This window comes from Coregonus clupeaformis, chromosome 8 (assembly GCF_020615455.1).
Source record: "Coregonus clupeaformis isolate EN_2021a chromosome 8, ASM2061545v1, whole genome shotgun sequence".
Lineage (NCBI taxonomy): Eukaryota > Metazoa > Chordata > Actinopteri > Salmoniformes > Salmonidae > Coregonus > Coregonus clupeaformis.
In genome coordinates, this window is record NC_059199.1 from 57,029,816 (window position 1) to 57,050,465 (window position 20,650).

The 20,650-nt window shown below is 44.7% G+C and overlaps 1 protein-coding gene across 4 annotated transcripts in view; it reads left to right on the plus strand.

Moving 5' to 3' along the window:
• The window catches only part of LOC121571998 (F-actin-uncapping protein LRRC16A-like), a 42,144-nt gene that overhangs the window by 19,593 nt on the left and 1,901 nt on the right, over positions 1-20,650 (plus strand). Inside the window, exons 17-33 of one of the 4 annotated variants that reach the window (XM_045222095.1) lie at positions 297-366; positions 635-716; positions 801-900; positions 1,002-1,056; positions 1,157-1,329; positions 1,453-1,521; positions 1,660-1,753; positions 1,958-2,056; positions 2,287-2,415; positions 2,721-2,837; positions 3,209-3,384; positions 3,897-3,984; positions 8,112-8,264; positions 8,375-8,465; positions 8,588-8,778; positions 8,917-9,032; positions 14,970-15,372. In XM_045222095.1, coding sequence (XP_045078030.1) covers positions 297-366; positions 635-716; positions 801-900; positions 1,002-1,056; positions 1,157-1,329; positions 1,453-1,521; positions 1,660-1,753; positions 1,958-2,056; positions 2,287-2,415; positions 2,721-2,837; positions 3,209-3,384; positions 3,897-3,984; positions 8,112-8,264; positions 8,375-8,465; positions 8,588-8,778; positions 8,917-9,032; positions 14,970-15,372 — 2,206 coding nt within the window. The remainder of the gene's footprint in view (positions 1-296; positions 367-634; positions 717-800; positions 901-1,001; positions 1,057-1,156; positions 1,330-1,452; positions 1,522-1,659; positions 1,754-1,957; positions 2,057-2,286; positions 2,416-2,720; positions 2,838-3,208; positions 3,385-3,896; positions 3,985-8,111; positions 8,265-8,374; positions 8,466-8,587; positions 8,779-8,916; positions 9,033-14,969; positions 15,373-20,650) is intronic. The other 3 variants (XM_045222097.1, XM_045222096.1, XM_041883842.2) reach the window with 3 other exon arrangements.

Consider the following 20,650-nt stretch of genomic DNA (forward strand, 5'->3'; position numbering starts at 1 on the left):
AGAAAACTGGAGAATATTCCTGGAGAAAATGTACATGTCTATAAATGGTTAGTGATGTATCTTTTAGACAGGAAGTCGTTGACATTCAGCGTATTATTATTTTTGTATACAGTATTTTTGCTTAATTTTTAAAAGAAAAAGTAAGTAGTATAGAGACATTTACTTAAAGTTGCTGTGAACAAGAAAGCAGTCTAACCACACCAACTCTTTACCGCCTGCATACTTCAGCCTGCTTTAGTCATTTAACTGAATAGAAAAGAAGTCGGTTGAGCTTGAATGAGTTTCTTTCTCCTCAGAGCACTTTTACTAGGTCTTGGCTGCAATCCTAATCTCAGTGAAGTGTCACTGGATCTCAGCAGCTCTGAGGTAAGAGGCTGAACTACTGCCTTGGCCCTGGCACACTTACCTGAATCTCTGAGGGAGAAATTAAAGGGGAAGTCTACTCTGAAATCAAATTCTAAAATAAAATGTCTTGAAACCCCTTTATTATTTGGGTTGATGTTCTGAATTACTTAACGTTATTTACTTATGTACCCTGAATGGCATCACCAAAATACATGTATGGATATTATCCTGATTGCAATTGCTATCCTTTCTCTAAATGTTTTGTTTTTGTTTCTCTCTATTACTTCAGCTAAGATCTGGAGGCTCTCAGATTCTGGAGGGCTGCATAGCTGAGATTCCCAACATCTCCAGCCTGGACATCTCAGACAACGGTGAGGCCTGAGTAGACATTGTATTGATTTTGAACGTTGTATACCTTGATTTTGACTTAATATTGTGTTATATATGATGCTCAGGTTTGGATTCAGACCTGACCACTCTCTTGGTGTGGCTGGCCAAAAATCGCTCCATCCGCCACCTCTCACTGGGCAAGAACTTCAATAACATCAAGTCCAAGTACGGGACTTACTTTTTTATTAACCTGTCACTTTAATATCCTGCTGTTTGTAGCGTCCTCTCTGTCTGGAATGTAACAAAGTGTGCATGTCTTCCCACAGAAATTTGTCTCAAGTCTTAGACAACCTGGTGCACATGATACAGGAGGAGGAATCGGTGAGTCAGCTCTTATGGTGATACTTAGCCATAACAGCTTAGCATCAACATTTGTCTAACCCTTCATTACCATTGTTCAACTAACCTCTTTGTCACTTAGCCCCTGACGTCCCTCTCCCTGGCCGACTCCAAGCTGAAGGGAGATCTCTCCATCGTGCTGAACGCTCTGGGCAGCAACACCAGCCTGATCCGGGTGGACATCAGTGGCAACGGCATGGGAGACATGGGGGCCAAGATGCTGGCCAAGGCCCTACAGATCAACACCAAGCTCCGGTGAGAGGTCATGACTCAAGAAGAGATCCACTAGGGTCAACTGCGCCAACTTCCAATACTGCATAAGATTGATTCTACTGTATTCTATTGTTCTTCATTGTCATCTGTTATGCGTTTGTACAGGACAGTTATGTGGGACAAAAACAATGTCAGCCTACAAGGCCTCCAGGATGTGGCAGCTGCTCTAGAAAAGTATGTATCTGTGTCACAATTTATTCTATTCATTTATACTCCTCTGCACTTCTTCACATGGATATTTTGGTTAGGATATGTGAGTAGGCATACACTTAGCTACATATAGAGTACTGTTACCCTCTCTGTCTCTTTCAGGAACCACACCATCCGCTTCATGCCCATCCCCATCATCGATGCAGCCCAGGCCCTCAAGGCCAGCCCTGAGAAAACAGAGGACGCCCTACTAAAGGTCAAAGTTTACATTTGTCTGCATGGTGGATATTAACTGATGACAGAATTGATGGCAATTGTCATTGATAACAAGGCATCGATAGCAGTGTTGAATGCAAAAACGGTCACATTTCCAGGCTATCTGTATGAATGAAAACAATTCTTAGATATTATTATTTATTTATTTATTTGTATCAATCTGTTCAAATCAATTACCCTGCAGATGGAGCAGTATCTCCTAAGGAACCACGAGACTCGAAAATACCTCCAAGAGCAAGCTTACCGGCTCCAGCAAGGCATTGTCACGACAACCACACAACAGGTGACCCGTCTGTTTAAATCTGTTTGATCTGTAACTTTTATTGGTCTCTGCACTTTTTGGATAAATGTTAATAGTACATTGAGTTTCCACTGGAGAAATTAAAGTTACATACTACGTCTTTTAAATGTTGAATGACCATAAACCATTACATTACTAAAATAAAAATAAAAATAAATAAAATATTACGTCCTCTGATGACCTCTGACCCCTCCTGCCTTCTGCTGCTCCAGATGATGGACATGATCTGTGTAAAGGTGCAGGACCACCTGAACTCCCTGAGGTACACAGAGACCGACGTCATCCAGGAGGACATGAAGGTGGCCAAGAACCTCATGAAGGATGCCAGGAACTCCAAAAGAGTGAGCTGAGAACCAGACATATTGTTCTCATAGAACCGCTAGAACATACAGTATGAACGCAGAAGTGATAGAACGTGGATTAACAAACCTTGATCTAGAGAGACAAAAATGACAGGGTAAACATTAATATCAAACTCTACGTGGGACATCCTGGTTAAATAACATTTTGAAATACAAGAATACAGAAAAAGAGAAACCTCAAACTCAAATGTTTAGATGAGAAAAGAGAACAGTCATCTATTTTTGCCTCTTCCCCTCTTGTTCTCTTTTTTCTCCCATCTTCCATACCCTGTTCATCTATCTAGCTGCTGCCCAACCTGTACCACGTGAGGGGCTCTCTTGGTGGCATGGGCGGCCCCATTCAGGACAAGCTGGAGTCCATGGCAGGAGAGATGGCCAAGGTCATGGATGAGCAGCTACAGGTACGCAACAGTCAACACAGCAGTAAATGCGAAATGTCTTTAACAGTATTTTTCAAACTAGATATTTTTGGTGTTGATTTATCTTAGTGAATAACATAGTCTAGTGATTCTCAAGTCCTCGAAGTTGGATGTTTTTGTTCTAGTCCCACACAAGTCCACACCTGATTTAAACTGGTCATGTGCTTGATGATTAATCGAGTTGTTGAATCAGGTGTGCGTGTGATTGGGCATGAACAAAACTATGCAATTTGACACTGCCCTAGGCCTTGCAGCAACTGTGAATTTGACATAAGCTAGCGCAATGTTCTTGCCAACCCCTCTTTTCTCTCTCTCCCACTCTTTCTCTCTCTCTCTCTCTCTCTTTGATCCAGACGTTGTTGCAGTCTATGGTTGACACAGCTGAAGGCCTCTGTCCCCATGTGATGATGAGGAGCAACCTGCACCAGGAGCTGATGAAGGCCGGCGCAGGCAGGATGACCGTCCCCTGTAGCTTCATCACCACCACACTACTGGAACAGTCAGGAGTCGACATCATCAACAAGATCAGGTGATCACCACAGGACCTGGTCAAGACGGGCCTGGTCAAGATAGCTAGCAGATGTTCTCATACAGAGTGACTAACAACAAGTGCATTCAACTAAGGAGAGGAAAACAACTACAAAACAATAATATCTCCAAAAACAAAGATTCACGCTGGGGTCTGGTCCAATGGTAGTCCTGCTGACCCCGGACATTACCTGCTTTGTGCCCGTCACAAGTAAACTTCAACAGATAAGGGCGGTGGGGGTAAATCATTTCAAATGTAGACGGTATCAGTTCATGTGAATTCAAACTGAATCAGTTCATTGTGATCTGCTCTGTGTAAGATGTGCTAGACCTAGTGAAATAATTGATTATGATTATGTCACATAGCCTTAGCTGATAACCGTGCAATGTACGCAAACGTCACTCTCAGAAAACTGCTGTAACATAGTCTGTAACTATGTGCAGCCCAGTCTTGATACAGTGCTGGTAGTAGAGAGGTAGTATCTGGCTCATGTTCTCCTCTCTGTCACACAGTGAAGTGAAGCTCAGTATGGCGTCCTTCCTCTCAGACCGTATCGTGGATGAGATCCTGGAATCTCTGTCCCGTTCCCAAAACACTCTGGTCAGTACTGTATCCTAAAATAGACTCTTTCTCTCTATTTCTCCCCCCCCCCCCACACACACACACACACATACATACACACACATATATATATGTGTGTGTATATATATACAGTACCAGTCAAAAGTTTGGACACACCTACTCATTCCAGGGTTTTTCTTTATTTTTACTATTTTCTACATTGTAGAAAAATAGTGAAGACATCAAAACTATGAAATAACACATATGGAATCATGATTCTTCAAATAGCCACCCTTTGCCTTGATGACAGCTTTGCACACTCTTGGCATTCTCTCAACCAGCTTCATGAGGTAGTCACCTGGAATGCATTTCAATTAACAGGTGTGCCTTGTTAAAAGTTAATTTGTGGAATTTATTTCCTTCTTAATGCGTTTGTGCCAATCACATTTCAAGAACTTAGAAAGTTTCTCCAAGTGCCGTCACAAAAACCACCATTCGCTATGATGAAACTGGCTCTCTTGAGGACCGCCACAGGAATGGAAGACCCAGAGTTACCTCTGCTGCAGAGGATAAGTTCATTAGAGGTACCTCAGAAATTGCAGCCCAAATAAATGCTTCACAGAGTTCAAGTAACAGACACATCTCAACATCAACTGTTCAGAGGGGACTGTGTGAATCAGGCCTTCATGGTCGAATTGCTGCAAAGAAACCACTACTAAAGGACACCATAAAGAAGAAGAGACTTGCTTGGGCCAAAAAACACAAGCAATGGACATTAGACCGGTGGAAATGTGTCCTTTGGTCTGGAGTCCAAATTGGAGATGTTTGGTTCCAACTGCTGTGTCTTTGTGAGACGCGGTGTGGGTGAACGGATGATCTCCACATGTGTAGTTCCCACCGTAAAGCATGAAGGAGGAGGTGTTATGGTGTGGGGGTGCTTTGCTGGTGACACTGTCTGTGATTTATTTATGTGGAGATCATCCGTTCACCCACACCGCGTCTCACAAAGACACAGCGGTTGGAACCAAACATCTCCAATTTGGACTCCAGACCAAAGGACACATTTCCACCGGTCTAATGTCCATTGCTTGTGTTTTTTGGCCCAAGCAAGTCTCTTCTTCTTTATGGTGTCCTTTAGTAGTGGTTTCTTTGCAGCAATTCGACCATGAAGGCCTGATTCACACAGTCCCCTCTGAACAGTTGATGTTGAGATGTGTCTGTTACTTGAACTCTGTGAAGCATTTATTTGGGCTGCAATTTCTGAGGTACCTCTAATGAACTTATCCTCTGCAGCAGAGGTAACTCTGGGTCTTCCATTCCTGTGGCGGTCCTCAAGAGAGCCAGTTTCATCATAGCGAATGGTGGTTTTTGTGACGGCACTTGGAGAAACTTTCTAAGTTCTTGAAATGTGATTGGCACAAACGCATTAAGAAGGAAATAAATTCCACAAATTAACTTTTAACAAGGCACACCTGTTAATTGAAATGCATTCCAGGTGACTACCTCATGAAGCTGGTTGAGAGAATGCCAAGAGTGTGCAAAGCTGTCATCAAGGCAAAGGGTGGCTATTTGAAGAATCATGATTCCATATGTGTTATTTCATAGTTTTGATGTCTTCACTATTTTTCTACAATGTAGAAAATAGTAAAAATAAAGAAAAACCCTGGAATGAGTAGGTGTGTCCAAACTTTTGACGAGGTAACTCTGGATCTTCCATTCCTGTGGCGGTCCTCATTCGAGCCAGTTTCATCATAGCGCTTGATGGTTTTTGCGACTGCACTTGAAGAAACGTTCTAAGTTCTTGAAATGTTCCATATTGACTGACTTTCATGTCTTAAAGTAGTGATGTACTGTCGTTTCTCTTTGCTTATTTGAGCTGTTCTTGCCATAATATGGACTTGGTCTTTTACCAAATATGGCTATCTTCTGTGACCCTACCGTAAAAATGTATGCACACATGACTGTAAGTCACCTTGGATAAAAGCGTCTGCTAAATGGCATATTAATATTAATATTAATACCTTGTCACAAGACAACTGATTGGCTCAAACGCATTAAGAAGGAAATAAATTCAAAAAATTAACTTTTAGCAAGGCACACCTTGTGCCAAGAGTGTGCAAAGCTGTCAACAAGGCAAAGGATGGCTATTTGAAGAATCTCAAATATAAAACATATTTTGATTTGATTAACACTTTTTTGGTTACTACATGATTCCATATGTGTTATTTCATAGTTTTGATGTCTTCATTATCTACAATGTAGAAAATAGTAAAAATAAAGAAAAACCCTTGAATAGGTACAGTGAGGGAAAAAAGTATTTGATCCCCTGCTGAGTTTGTACGTTTGCCCACTGACAAAGACATGATCAGTCTATAATTTTAATGGTAGGTTTATTTGAACAGTGAGAGACAGAATAACAACAAAAACATCCAGAAAAACGCATGTCAAAAATGTTATAAAGTGATTTGCATTTTAATGAGGGAAATAAGTATTTGACCCCTCTGCAAAACATGACTTAGTACTTCGTGGCAAAACCCTTGTTGGCAATCACAGAGGTCAGACGTTTCTTGTAGTTGGCCACCAGGTTTGCACACATCTCAGGAGGGATTTTGTCCCACTCCTCTTTGCAGATCTTCTCCAAGTCATTAAGGTTTCGAGGCTGACGTTTGGCAACTCGAACCTTCAGCTCCCTCCACAGATTTTCTATGGGATTAAGGTCTGGAGACTGGCCACTCCAGGACCTTAATGTGCTTCTTCTTGAGCCACTCCTTTGTTGCCTTGGCCGTGTGTTTTGGGTCATTGTCATACTGGAATACCCATCCACGACCCATTTTCAATGCCCTGGCTGAGGGAAGGAGGTTCTCACCCAAGATATGACGGTACATGTCCATCGTCCCTCTGATACGGTGAAGTTGTTCTGTCCCCTTAGCAGAAAAACACCCTCAAAGCATAATGTTTCCACCTCCATGTTTGACGGTGGGGATGGTGTTCTTGGGGTCATAGGCAGCATTCCTCTTCCTCCAAACACGGCGAGTTGAGTTGATGCCAAAGAGCTCGATTCTGGTCTCATCTGACCACAACACTTTCACCCAGTTCTCCTCTGAATCATTCAGATGTTCATTGGCAAACTTCAGACGGGCCTGTATATGTGCTTTCTTGAGCAGGGGGGACCTTGCGGGCGCTGCAGGATTTCAGTCCTTCACGGCGTAGTGTGTTACCAATTGTTTTCTTGGTGACTATGGTCCCAGCTGCCTTGAGATCATTGACAAGATCCTCCCGTGTAGTTCTGGGCTGCTTCCTCACCGTTCTCATGATCATTGCATCTCCACGAGGTGAGATCTTGCATGGAGCCCCAGGCCGATGGAGATTTACAGTTCTTTTGTGTTTGTTCCATTTGCGAATAATCGCACCAACTGTTGTCACCTTCTCACCAAGCTGCTTGGCGATGGTCTTGTAGCCCATTCCAGCCTTGTGTAGGTCTACAATCTTGTCCCTGACATCCTTGGAGAGCTCTTTGGTCTTGGCCATGGTGGAGAGTTTGGAATCTGACTGATTGATTGCTTCTGTGGACAGGTGTCTTTTATACAAGTAACAAGCTGAGATTAGGAGCACTCCCTTTAAGAGTCTGCTCCTAATCTCAACTCGTTACTTGTATAAAAGACACCTGGGAGCCAGAAATCTTTCTGATTGAGAGGGGGTCAAATACTTATTTCCCTCATTAAAATGCAAATCAATTTATAACATTTTTGACATGCGTTTTTCTGGATTTTTTTGTTGTTATTCTGTCTCTCACTGTTCAAATAAACCTACCATTCAAATTATAGACTGATTATTTCTTTGTCAGTGGGCAAACGTACAAAATCAGCAGGGGATCAAATACTTCTTTCCCTCACTGTAGGTGGTTCCAAACTTTTGACTGGTAGTGTGTGTGTGTGTGTGTGTGTGTGTGTGTGTGTGTGTGTGTGTGTGTGTGTATATATATATATATATATATATATATATACACACACACACACAGACAATAATGCATTTTTGCTTAAATTACTTTTAATCCTGATTAGGGCACTTCTGCACCACATCAAAGCAAATACTGGTGAAGAAACACTGACAGTGTAAATACTGGTGAACACTGACAGTGTATGGCTTTTCTTCCCTCCCCACCCCAGGCAGAACACCTGACCAGGAAACCGCAGCCTCTTCTCCACCAGGAGCTCAAAGAGACGGAGGTGCTGGAGGAGACGGTCCTCCAACCTGAGGCCCAGACCCAGGAGCAGAGGCAGCACCATGCTGAGAGGCTGGAGGAGATGGACACCTGTGTGGTAACTAAGACTGGTCCCTTCTGCTATGAAGGCTTGTGATGCCCATCTGCTGTACTGAAGCATGACTCACTGGCTGACTGTTTTTTCTTGACTGTGTTTGTGACCTGCGGATGACACCCAAGTCCAAGAGGAAGAGCATTCTCTGCAGGATGCTGCGGCCTGTATCTGTGGCCTTTGGTGAGGTTATGTTCTACATCCCGGGTACAGTAGATCTGCTCAAATAGATTTAGATTACAGTACAGTAGTAATGTAGTATTTCAGCAACTTGGAATGAGAGAGGTTTGGTTTTACCTCATCTATTTATGGTTGTTCTTGTCCATCAGAAATGGAGTTTGACTTGGACAAGGCCCTGGAAGAAGTGCCTATACATGAGGAAGACCCGCCCCATCCTCCCCCATTGGACAAGAAGCCGACGTACTTTGGCGAGCTGCCCACTATGGAGGCCCGAAAGCTAGAGCATCACACCAAGCTCCGCCCCAAACCGAAAAAGAGGGCCAACCCTAGCCGAGCACCAGTAAGAGGCCTTCCACCTGACCCCTCTCTCTTATTCCCCCTCTCTTTCTCCCTCTTTCTCTCTTTCTATGTCTACCTACTATTCTGTATGATATTGAGTATGGCTTGATGTAGGCCTACATATTTCTGGGGTTTTCAGCGGGAACCAATCTGCACCTCTCCACCACCAGAAGTGGAGAAGAACGACCTCCTGGGAAAAGTGGATGAGGGTGTTGATGAATTCTTCTACAAAAAAATCACCAAACTTAGTTTTAAGTGAGTCCTAATTCCTATTATGGTGAACTCTTCCCAAAAGTAAATGAAATTACTTGACGTTTAGAATAAATTATTCGTTTCCATAAGATTTAAATCACTCAGTGTTTGTGTTAAAGCATGCAGCAGTAAGCTAACAATGGCTAGATTGTTTGCAAGCTAACTACCTACAGGTAAATGCCAAAATAAAGGAAACACCAACATAAAGTGTCTTAATAAGGCGTTGGGTCACCATGAGCCGCCAGAACAGCTTCAGTGAGCATCGGCATAGATTCTACAAGTGTCTGTGTCAGCTTCCTGCTTCCCCTGTTTGTCTCCTGGCCTCTAGAGGTCAGCTGTGTTCCCCTTTGCCTTAGTTTTTCCTCATGTGTCCTAATTAGCTTATCTATGTCACCTGTGCCTTGTTTCCCCTTGAGTATTTTAGCTGTGTGTTTTCCCCTTGTTTCTCACTTGGTTATTGCGTCCTGTCTATGTGTCTCCTGCTTCCCACCGTATCAGTCCTAGTAAGTTATTCGGTTATCTTTTGTTTGTTTTTTCCCCTCGGGGAGTTGTTTTGTTTTTGCCTCCTGTTTTGAACATTAAATCTACTTACCTGGAGTTTTGCCTGGGGTGTTTCATTTGGGTCCTACAACATCTCCTCTGTGGCAAGGGGTAGTACCCCCAGCTCTCACACATTTGAGACCGGAGTTCTAGCCCGGCTTGTGACAGAATAACCAAGTCAATCATGGACCCAGAAACACTCAGTTCCCAGGACCTGTTGGCGGTGATCATTCGACAGAGGCTTCTTTCCAGCGCCATGAAGCCGTTCTCAGCCGACAAGAGGAGCTGATGGCTAGACATTCTCAACTCCTGGCCGAAATGATGAGTTCCCTTCACCAGCTCTTTGAACGCCTCCTTGGTTCTCCCCTTCCCCCGGTCACCTCCCAGTGACGACAGGCCTTCTCAGTTGGCGGAGCCCCGACTACCACCTCCCAAGCCCTTTTCTGGGGATCCAAGCTCTTGTCAGGGTTTCCTCACCCAATGCTCCCTCACCTTCGAGCTCCAACCCTCAAGTTTTCCCACAGACCGTCTCCAAGATTGCCTACCTCATTACCCTTCTTTCAGACAAGGCGCTCGCCTGGGCCTCTGCGGTGTGGCAGTCCCAGGAGGCCTGTTGTGACTCCCACGCTGCATTTGTAGAAGAGTTCAAGCGGGTGTTCGATCATCCTGTCAGTGGGCGGGAGGCTTCAAGCGCCTACTGTCTCTCCGTCAGGGCCCCCCGAAGCACGGCAGATTTTGCCATTGAGTTCGAACCATAGCAGCAAGGAGCGGATGGAATGATGAAGCGCTGAGGGTCTGCTCAGGGAGGGTTATCTGAGCCCCTTCAAGATGAGTTAGCCACCCGTGAACCAGCTGAAGATCTCGAGTCCCTCATAGCCTTGGCCATCCGCCTGGACAATCGTCTAAGAGAGCGGAGAACGGGCTCGCCGTCAGGTGTCTCAGTCCCAAGTTCCTCTGAGCAGCTCTGTTTCTCCTGTTTGGACTCCGTCATTCAGAGCTGCCCCGGCTCCTGAACTGCCCCAGGATTCCCCCGGAGAGCATGCAGTTAGGCCGTTCCAGGCTTTCTTCCAACGAAAGGGAACGTCGCATGAGGGAGCGGCCGGTGCCTCTACTGCGGGGTTGCCGGCCACTTCCGCTCCACTTGCCCCCGAGCTTTCGGGAAACGCCTGTCCCCGCCCAGCTACAGGAGGGTTGTGATGGGGAAAATTAGAGCTCCTCCCTACTAACGCGGTCCTAGCTATTCCAGCCACTCTGTCCTGGGAGGGCCACCAGCATCGGGTCCAGGCTATGATCGATTCCGGTGCCGCAGGTGATTTTATGGATGTAACCTTGGCTAAGGAACTTAAGATCCCACCCAACTACTTCCTCAACCCCAGGCAGTTACAGCCTTAGATGGCAGACCTCTGGAACCAGGAAAAGTTACTGAGGCGACTCAGTCCCTGCGACTTACCATCTCTCAACACCAGCAGGAGGAGACCTTCTATCTCATTGACTCTCCCGAGTATCCTATCATCCTGGGTCACCCTTGGCTATGCAGACATAATCCCCAGATCGACTGGCCTACTGGCACCATTCTTAGCTGGGGTCCCACTTGCCAACTCACCTGCATGCTTCAGAGTTCCTCAGCCCCTAGTACCCAGTTTCAAGAGTCTGTTGACGTCTCCCGAGTCCCCAGTGTTTACCATCGGTTCAAAGCAGTGTTCAGCAAGGCCCGGGCTACTGCCTTACCGCCTCATCGCACTTATGACTGTGCCATTGATCTACTCCCTGGGTGCTGCCCTCCTAGAGGTCGGATCTTTCCTTGTCCTCCCGAGCACGCAGCTATGGACACCTACATTAAGGAGTCCTTGGCAGCCGGCCTCATCTATGCCTCTACTTCCCCGGCTGGGGCGGGCTTTTTTGTTGAAAAGAAAGACGGGGTCTGAGGCCTTGTATTGATTACCGGGGACTCAACAAGATCACGGTTCGAATCGATACCCTCTTCCTCTCATGGCCACTGCTTTTGAGCTGCTTCAAGGGGCTTCCATTTTTACTAAGCTGGATCTCCGCAATGCTTACCATCTCGTGCGGATCCGGCCAGGAGACGAATGGAAGACGGCGTTTCAACACGCCCGCGGGACACTATGAATATCGGGTGATGCCGTTCGGGCTCACCAATGCCCCCGCAGTATTCCAAGCCCTGATTAATGATGTTCTCCGGGATATGCTTAATCTGTTCGCTTCGTTACCTGGACGATATCCTCATCTTCTCGAGGTCACTGAAGGAGCATGAGGGGCATGTTAGCCGGGTTCTCCAGAGGCTCCTTGACAATCACCTCTACGTTAAGCCTGAGAAGTGTGAATTTCATGTTTCTCAGACTCAGTTTCCGGGTTTATTGTCACTCCCGGGCACCTAGAGATGGATCCCAAGAAGGTCAAGGCGGTCCACGATTGGCCCACACCTGCCACGGTCAAGGAGGTTCAACGGTTCATTGGCTTTTCTAACTTCTATCGGAAGTTCATTAAGAATTTCAGCTCGGTGGTAGCCCCCTTGACGACGCTTACCAAGGGAGGAGGGACCAAGATTCACTGGGGTCCGGGAAGCAGCAGGGGCCTTCGAGGATCTCAAGCGCCGCTTCACTTCTGCTCCGATTCTGGTGACCCCTGACCCAGAGAGACCTTTCGTGGTGGAGGTGGACGCCTCAGAGGTGGGGGGTGGGAGCCGTCCTGTCTCAGAGGGGTGCGGATGGGAGATTACACCCTTGTGCCTTCATGTCTCGTCGCCTGTCTGAGGCCGAGCGCAACTACCACATGGGGGATCTAGAGTTGCTTGCGGTTAAACTGGCATTGGAAGAGTGGCGCCATTGGCTTGAGGGGGCTCAGCACCCTTTCCAGGTTCTCACAGACCACAAGAACCTGGAATATCTCCAACAGGCTAAGCGGATGAACCCTCGGCAAGCACGATGGTCCCTTTTCTTTAATCGATTCCAGTTCATCCTGACTTACCGACCTGGCACCAAGAACGTCAAGCCGGGATGCTCTGTCTCGAGTCTATTCTCCCCGAGGTACAAGAGAAGCCCTTGGCATCGATTATTCCGAGGTCTAGGATCGCCGCACCTCTTCAGTGGGAACTAGAAAGAGGGTACGAGAAGCTCTTGCCCATGAGCCCGATCCAGGCGGTGGTCCTGCCGGTCGCCTGTAATGCTCCTCTCGGTTCGGGCCCGCGTCTTGCAGTGGGGTCATGAGTCGCCCTTGACATGCCATCCTGGCAGTGCTCGCACACTGGAGTTCCTCCGACGGCGGCTTTGGTGGCCGTCCATCAAGAAGGACGTGCAGGTCTATGTTGAGGCCTGCCCTGTGTGCAACCAGGGAAAGTCGACACGCCAGCGACCCCAGGGACTGCTCCATCCCCTTACCTGTTCCTCGAAGGCCATGGTCACACCTTTCTCTGGACTTTGTTACGGGACTTCCTCTATCCCAGGGCAACACCGTCATCCTTGTGGTGGTAGACCGTTTCTCTAAGGCTGCCCGGTTTATTCCCCTGCCCAAGCTGCCCTCGGCTAAGGAGACTGCGGAGCTCCTCATGAACCATGTCTTCCGGATATTTGGCATTCCCCTGGACGTGGTCTCTGACCGAGGTCCCCATTCTCGTCCCGGTTTTGGGGGGCCTTCTGCAGGCTTATTGGGGCCACAGCCAGCCTATCGTCAGGATTCCATCCAGAGTCTAATGGCCAAACGGAACGGATTAATCAGGATCTGGAGACCACCCTGCGGTGTATGGCGGCCAGTAATCCACGCCTTGGGCCACCTATATCATTTGGGCTGAATATGCCCACAACACCCTCCAGTCCTCAGCCACCGGATTGTCCCCTTCGAATGCCAGTTCGGTTACAACCCTCCTTTGTTTCCAGAGGAAGAGGCGCAAGTTGGTGTTCCCTCGGCCCAGCGCTTTGTCCAACGCTGTAGGCGGACCTGGAAGAAGGCCAGGTGTACCCTCCTCGGACCTCCCAGAGATGCCAAAGTCAGGCTAATCGCCACCGCCGACGGCCCCTAGTTTCCGAGCTGGTCAGAGAGTTTGGTTGGCCACTAAGAACTTGCCCCTCCGGGTCGAATCCAAGAAGCTTTCCCAGAGATACATCGGCCCTTTCGCATTTTCTAGAAAGGTTAACCCTGTGTCGTATCGTTTAGTTCTGCCTCGCTCCCTTAGAGTTAACCCCACTTTCCATGTTCACTCCTTAAACCTGTCTTGTCTTCTCCTTTTGCCCCCCCACACAGACCCCCGCCACCTCCCAGGATCATAGACGGCCAGCCAGCCTACACAGTCCGCCGGATACTGGACTCCCGGAGGGTCCAGAACTCTCTGCAGTATCTGGTGGACTGGGAGGGCTACGGGCCAGAGGAGCGCTCCTGGTTCCGGCCAGGGGCATCCTGGACCCAGGGTTGATCCGAGATTTTTCGCACCCTGGGGCCAGGGTGTTCGGAAGGAACGTCAGGAGTCGTTCCTAGAGGAGGGGGTCCTGTCAGCTTCCTGCTTCCCCTGTTTGTCTCCTGGCCTCTAGAGGTCAGCTGTGTTCCCCCTTTGCCTTAGTTTTTCCTCATGTGTCCTAATTAGCTTATCTATGTCACCTGTGCCTTGTTTCCCCTTGAGTATTTTAGCTGTGTGTTTTCCCCTTGTTTCTCACTTGGTTATTGCGTCCTGTCTATGTGTCTCCTGCTTTGTCCCACCGTATCAGTCCTAGTAAGTTATTCAAGTTATCTTTTGTTTGTTTTCTCTCCCTCGGGGAGTTGTTTTGTTTTGCCTCCTGTTTTGAACATTAAATCTACTTACCTGGAGTTTTGCCTGGGGTGTTTCATTTGGGTCCTACAACATCTCCTCTGTGGCAAGGGGTAGTACCCCCAGCTCTACACATTTGAGACCGGAGTTCTAGCCCGGCTTGTGACAGTCTGGAACTCTATTGGAGGGATGCGACACCATTCTTCCCCAAGAAATTCCATAATTTGTTATTTTGTTGATGGTGGCGCAAAACCCTGTCTCAGGCGCCACTCCAGAATCTCCCACAAGTGTTCAATTGGGTTGAGATCTGGTGACTGAGACACACACACACCCTTTAAACCCCCTATGGTCCTTTGAGACCTTTTTCAAAGTCACTGAGGTCTCTTCTTCTAGCCATGGTAGCCAAAATAATGGGCATTTCTATATATGACCCTAAGCATGATGGGATGATAATTGCTTAATTAACTCATGATCCACACCTGTTTGGAAGCACCTGCTTTCAATATACTTTGTATCCCTCATTTACTCAAGTGTTTGCTTTATTTTGGCCGTTTACCTGTACCTTTTAATTTACGTATTTAAAAGTTGTTAATTATAGAAGTTGTGAGTGTGTACTGTTCAGCAAAAGCATTCTTTAACATTTCTAGACGACCCACCCTGAGGGGCTCCTCCAACATCCAGGAGGGGTCGGAGAAGAAACGGGAATCCCGGAAAAGCGGCTTCCTTAACCTCATCAAGTCTCGCACCTCCAAGTCTGAGAAGAGCCATGGAACAGCTGCCATCACCACCCCGGCTTCTGCGACCGTCAGCACTGTGACAGAGGAGCCCCTGTCCCCCAAGGCTCCGTTGTGGGACCACTCCGAAATCTCCCCTGACCACACAAAAAAGCAGCCAACCCCTGAACTCACTGATGAACAGCACTTGGAGAGTGACAGTAAGGGTAGTCCTCATGGTGGCCGGCACTTTGGGGTCCCCATAATGGGCCCCATAATGTGCATGGACCTCCTGGCTGAGATGAGAAAAATGCATGAGAAAATGGCCGCCCATAAGGTGGGTAAACTGACCAGATTTAACTGCTTTTGACTCTGTTACAGTGGGGAGAACAAGTATTTGATACACTGCAGATTTTGCAGGTTTTCCTACTTACAAAGCATGTAGAGGTCTGTAATTTTTATCATAGGTACACTTCAACTGTGAGAGACGGAATCTAAAACAAAAATCCAGAAAATCACATTGTATGATTTTTAAGTAATTAATTTGCATTTTATTGCATGACATAAGTATTTGATCACCTACCAACCAGTAAGAATTCCGGCTCTCACAGACCTGTTAGTTTTTCTTTAAGAATCCCTCCTGTTCTCCACTCATTACCTGTATTAACTGCACCTGTTTGAACTCGTTATCTGTATAAAAGACACCTGTCCACACACTCAATCAAACAGACTCCAACCTCTCCACAATGGCCAAGACCAGAGAGCTGTGTAAGGACATCAGGGATAAAATTGTAGACCTGCAAAAGGCTGGGATGGGCTACAGGACAATAGGCAAGCAGCTTGGTGAGAAGGCAACAACCTTTGGCGCAATTATTAGAAAATTGAAGAAGTTCAAGATGACGGTCAATCACCCTCGGTCTGGGGCTCCATGCAAGATCTCAATGATCATGAGGAAGGTGAGGGATCAGCCCAGAACTACACGGCAGGACCTGGTCAATGACCTGAAGAGAGCTGGGACCGCAGTCTCAAAGAAAACCATTAGTAACACACTACGCCGTCATGGATTAAAATCCTGCAGCGCACGTAAGGTCCCTCTGCTCAAGCCAGCGCATGTCCAGGCCCGTCTGAAGTTTGCCAATGACCATCTGGATGATCCAGAGGAGGAATGGGAGAAGGTCATGTGGTCTGATGAGACAAAAATAGAGCTTTTTGGTCTAAACTCCACTCGCCGTGTTTGGAGGAAGAAGAAGGATGAGTACAACCCCAAGAACACCATCCCAACCGTGAAGCATGGAGGTGGAAACATCATTCTTTGGGGATGCTTTTCCGCAAAGGTGACAGGACGACTGCACCGTATTGAGGGGAGGATGGATGGGGCCATGTATCGCAAGATCTTGGCCAACAACCTCCTTCCCTCAGTAAGAGCATTGAAGATGGGTCGTGGCTGGGTCTTCCAGCATGACAATGACCCGAAGACACACAGCCAGGGCAACTAAGGAGTGGCTCCGTAAGAAGCATCTCAAGGTCCTGGAGTGGCCTAGCCAGTCTCCAGACCTGAACCCAATAGAAAATCTTTGGAGGGAGCTGAAAGTCCGTATTGCCCAGCGACAGCCCCGAAACCTGAAGGATCTGGAGAAGGTCTGTATGGAGGAGTGGGCCAAAATCCCTGCTGCAGTGTGTGCAAACCTGGTCAAGACCTACAGGAAACGTATGATCTCTGTAATTGCAAACAAAGGTTACAATTGACGGAGTCACCCATAATTCACCAAATTATATTTTGAAGGAAGAAACAAAGTACTTTAAGCATATGTTTTCTTTTCAGTCGCCTCCATCTCCTCTAACTGAAGCTAATTGTAGAGATTTTTTTATTTATTGATAATGTCAAATTAACAGCCACACATAAAGACTCATGTGAAGGTGAAATTACAGAGGAGGAACTTCTGGATGCAAGTAAAGACTTTAAGTCCGGGAAAACTCCAGGGTTGGATGGCATACCAGTCGAGGTATACCAAACCTTTTTTGATATACTAAGAGGACCGTTATTAGCATGTTTTAACCACTCCTATGTAAATGGTAGATTATCTGACACTCAAGAAGAAGGTCTGATCTCATTATTACTGAAACAGGATACAAGTGGAAAATATAAAGATCCAGTCCATTTACAAAATTGGAGGCCCCTTTACACTTCAGTGTTGTGATGCAAAAATCCTAGCAAAATGTATAGCGCATAGAATTAAAAAGGTATTGTCGGATATTATTCATTCTAATCAGACAGGTTTTTTACATGGAAGATACATTGGAGATAATATAAGGCAAGTATTGGAAACAATAGAACACTATGGAAAATATGGAAACCAGGCCTGCTATTCATAGCAGACTTCGAAAAGGCATTTGATAAAGTTCGACTGGGGTTTATATATAAATGCCTGGAGCATTTCAATTTTGGAGAATCTCTTATAAAATGGGTCAAAATCTGTTTTACAACAACTTATGATAGTAACCCTAGGTGTAAAATAGTAAATAATGGCTATTTCTCAGAAAGTTTTAAACTGTCAAGAGGAGTGAAACAAGGTTGTCCACTATCTGCATATCTATTTATTGTGGCCATCGAGATGTTAGCTATTAAAATCAGATCCAATAATAATATCAGAGGATTAGAAATACAGGGCTTAAAAACAAAGGTGTCATTGTATGCTGATGATTCATGTTTTCTTTTAAATCCACAACTAGAATCCCTCCACAGCCTCATAGAGGATCTAGATACATTTTCTAACCTCTCTGGATTACAACCAAATTATGACAAATGTACTATATTACGTATTGGATCACTAAAAAATACAATTTTTACATTACCATGTAGTTTACCAATAAAATGGTCTGATGGTGATGTGGATATACCCGAATACATATCCCAAAGGAAATAAATGATCTCACTTCAATACATTTTAATAGAAAGTTAGCAAAAATAGATAAGATCTTACTACCAAGGAAAGGAAAATACCTGTTAATTTGTGGAAAAATCACCCTGATTAACTCTTTAGTATTATCCCAGTTTACCTATTTGCTTATGGTCTTGCCGACGCCTAGCGAACAGTTTTTTAAATTATATGAGAAAAAAATATTCAATCTTATTTGGAACGGCAAGCCAGACAAAATTAAAAGAGCATATTTATAAAATGAATATGAATTCGGAGGACAGAAATGATTAAATATTAAAGCATTAGACCTATCACTAAAAGCTTCAGTCATACAAAAGTTATACTTAAATCCGAACTGGTTCTCAAGCAAATTAGTAAGATTGTCTCACCCAATGTTCAAGAAAGGCCCTTTTCCCTTTATTCAGATTACAACCTCTCACTTTCAGTTATTTGAAAAGGAAATAATCTCCCAAATGTCACTATTTCTAAAACAAGCCATAGAAAGTTGGTTGCAATTTCAATTTAATCCTCCAGAAACGACAGAACAAATAATGCAACAAATATTGTGGTTAAATTCAAATATACTAATTGACAAAAAACCTTTATTTTTTGACAGAATGTTTAAAAAAGGTATAATCTTCGTAAATGATATCATCGGTAGGACTGGTGGAGTTATGTCGCACATGCTGCTAACAAAAACATATGGAAATGTCTGCTCTACCCAAAATTACAACCAAATAATTGCAGCCTTACCGCAAAAGTGGAAGAGGAAAGTGGAAGGGGGAGAAAGTAAGGAACTTGTCTGTCGGCCTTGCATTAAAGAACATAATTGGTTAAGGGAAAACTGTGATAAATAAAAAAGTATATCAGTTTCACTTAAGGACCAAAGGATTGACAGCCGTCCCATATAGATTGCAAAATAGTTGGGAAGAGATCTTTGACGTACCGATCCCATGGCATAGTGTTTATGAACTGACACGCAAAAACGACACCGGATTCAAAAATTAGAATCTTTCAATTTAAATTATTATATAAAATTCTTGCTACCAATATAATGTTATTTATATGGGGGATACAATCTTCCCAGCTCTGCAGATTTTGCTGTGAAGAGACAGAATCATTAGATCATTTGTTTTGGTTCTGTCCATTTGTAGCTTGTTTTTGGACACAGGTCCAGGAATGGCTAAAGGATTGCAATATTTACCTGGAACTAACCTTGCAGATAGCATTACTGGGTGATCTGAAAAGTCATAGTCAATCAATCAATAATATAATAATACTTTTAGCAAAAATGTTTATTTTTAATTCACAATCTGTAGAAGCAATGAGAATAGAAAGGTTCAGAACTTTTGTAAAACATCACAGTACGGTTGAAATATATATGGCAAATAGAAATCCTATATGGATGGTGTTAAGAGATAGATGGGAGGTATTGAATAGAGTTGAAGGATGGGACTAATAACAAATAACAACAAATAATAACAAAGATATCTAATAATGTAAGCATACTGTGTCCATAATAAATATATAGGTTGTATGTTGGGAGCATTTGGGAAAGAGCACAGTTAGAAAGATATGGCATATAGAAGCAAACCGGATGGACATCATGAAAATGATCGGAGAGGTTGAGAGTAGAAGAAGTTCAGGAGCAAAAAAAATATATATATATATATATATATATATATAATTATTGTAAAATTAACTCTGTCCATAAGGTGTAGATAGTAATTATAGACCGGAAGTAGAGGCCTGGGCATTGTTGTTCACTAATTTACTCCAAGTAGGGAAAGGATGGTGGGGTTGAAAAGTAATAAAGGGGAGTATATATATATTTAAATAAATAAAAAAAATTAAAAAAACATGGGGGATTGGAAGTGATGCAGACAATTACATTGATAGAAGATACAACCTATCTGCAATATTAAGCTGATCCATTCCCCCCGAAAAAAAAATAAAATAATAATTTAATACAAAGGTTTCTGTACCAAATATTAAGTTCTGCTTTTCTGATGTATCAAATTCTTATGTCATGCAATAAAATGCAAATTAATTACTTAAAAATCACACAATGTGATTTTCTGGATTTTTGTTTTAGATTCCGTCTCTACATGCTTTGTAAGTCGGAAAACCTGCAAAATCGGCAGTGTATCAAATACTTGTTCTCCCCACTGTAAGTGTATGAGCCAGTATCACCCCTTAGCTGACAGTGTTTCCCAAACTCAGTCCTCGGGACCCCAAGGGGTGCACGTTTTGGTTTTTGCCTTAACGCTACACAGCTGATTCAAATGATTAGAGCTTGGTGATTAGTTGATTATTTGAATCAGCTGTGTAGTGCTAGGGCAAAAAACTAAACGTGCACCCCTTGGGGTCCCGAGGATCGAGTTTGGGAAACCCTGCAAGACTTAGCATCATTGAACTACTGAATAATGACCTTCTTGCAGGGTAACACACCTCCTCTGAAAAAGTCCCAGATAGTAAGGAATAAAAGGGAGATAGTAATATGTTTGTTCTTTTAATGTTGAAGATACACTATATGTGCTGTCTTCAACTGTAGATATTACAATCATTTGGAAAGCTACAGATCGTCATGAGTGGATAACAGTGAAGGTGCCACCCTATAGTGGCTCTATATGGAACATCCATGTCTCAGCTTGGTTCAGACTGTTGAATACAAAACCGTGCAGTGGAAAACACAAT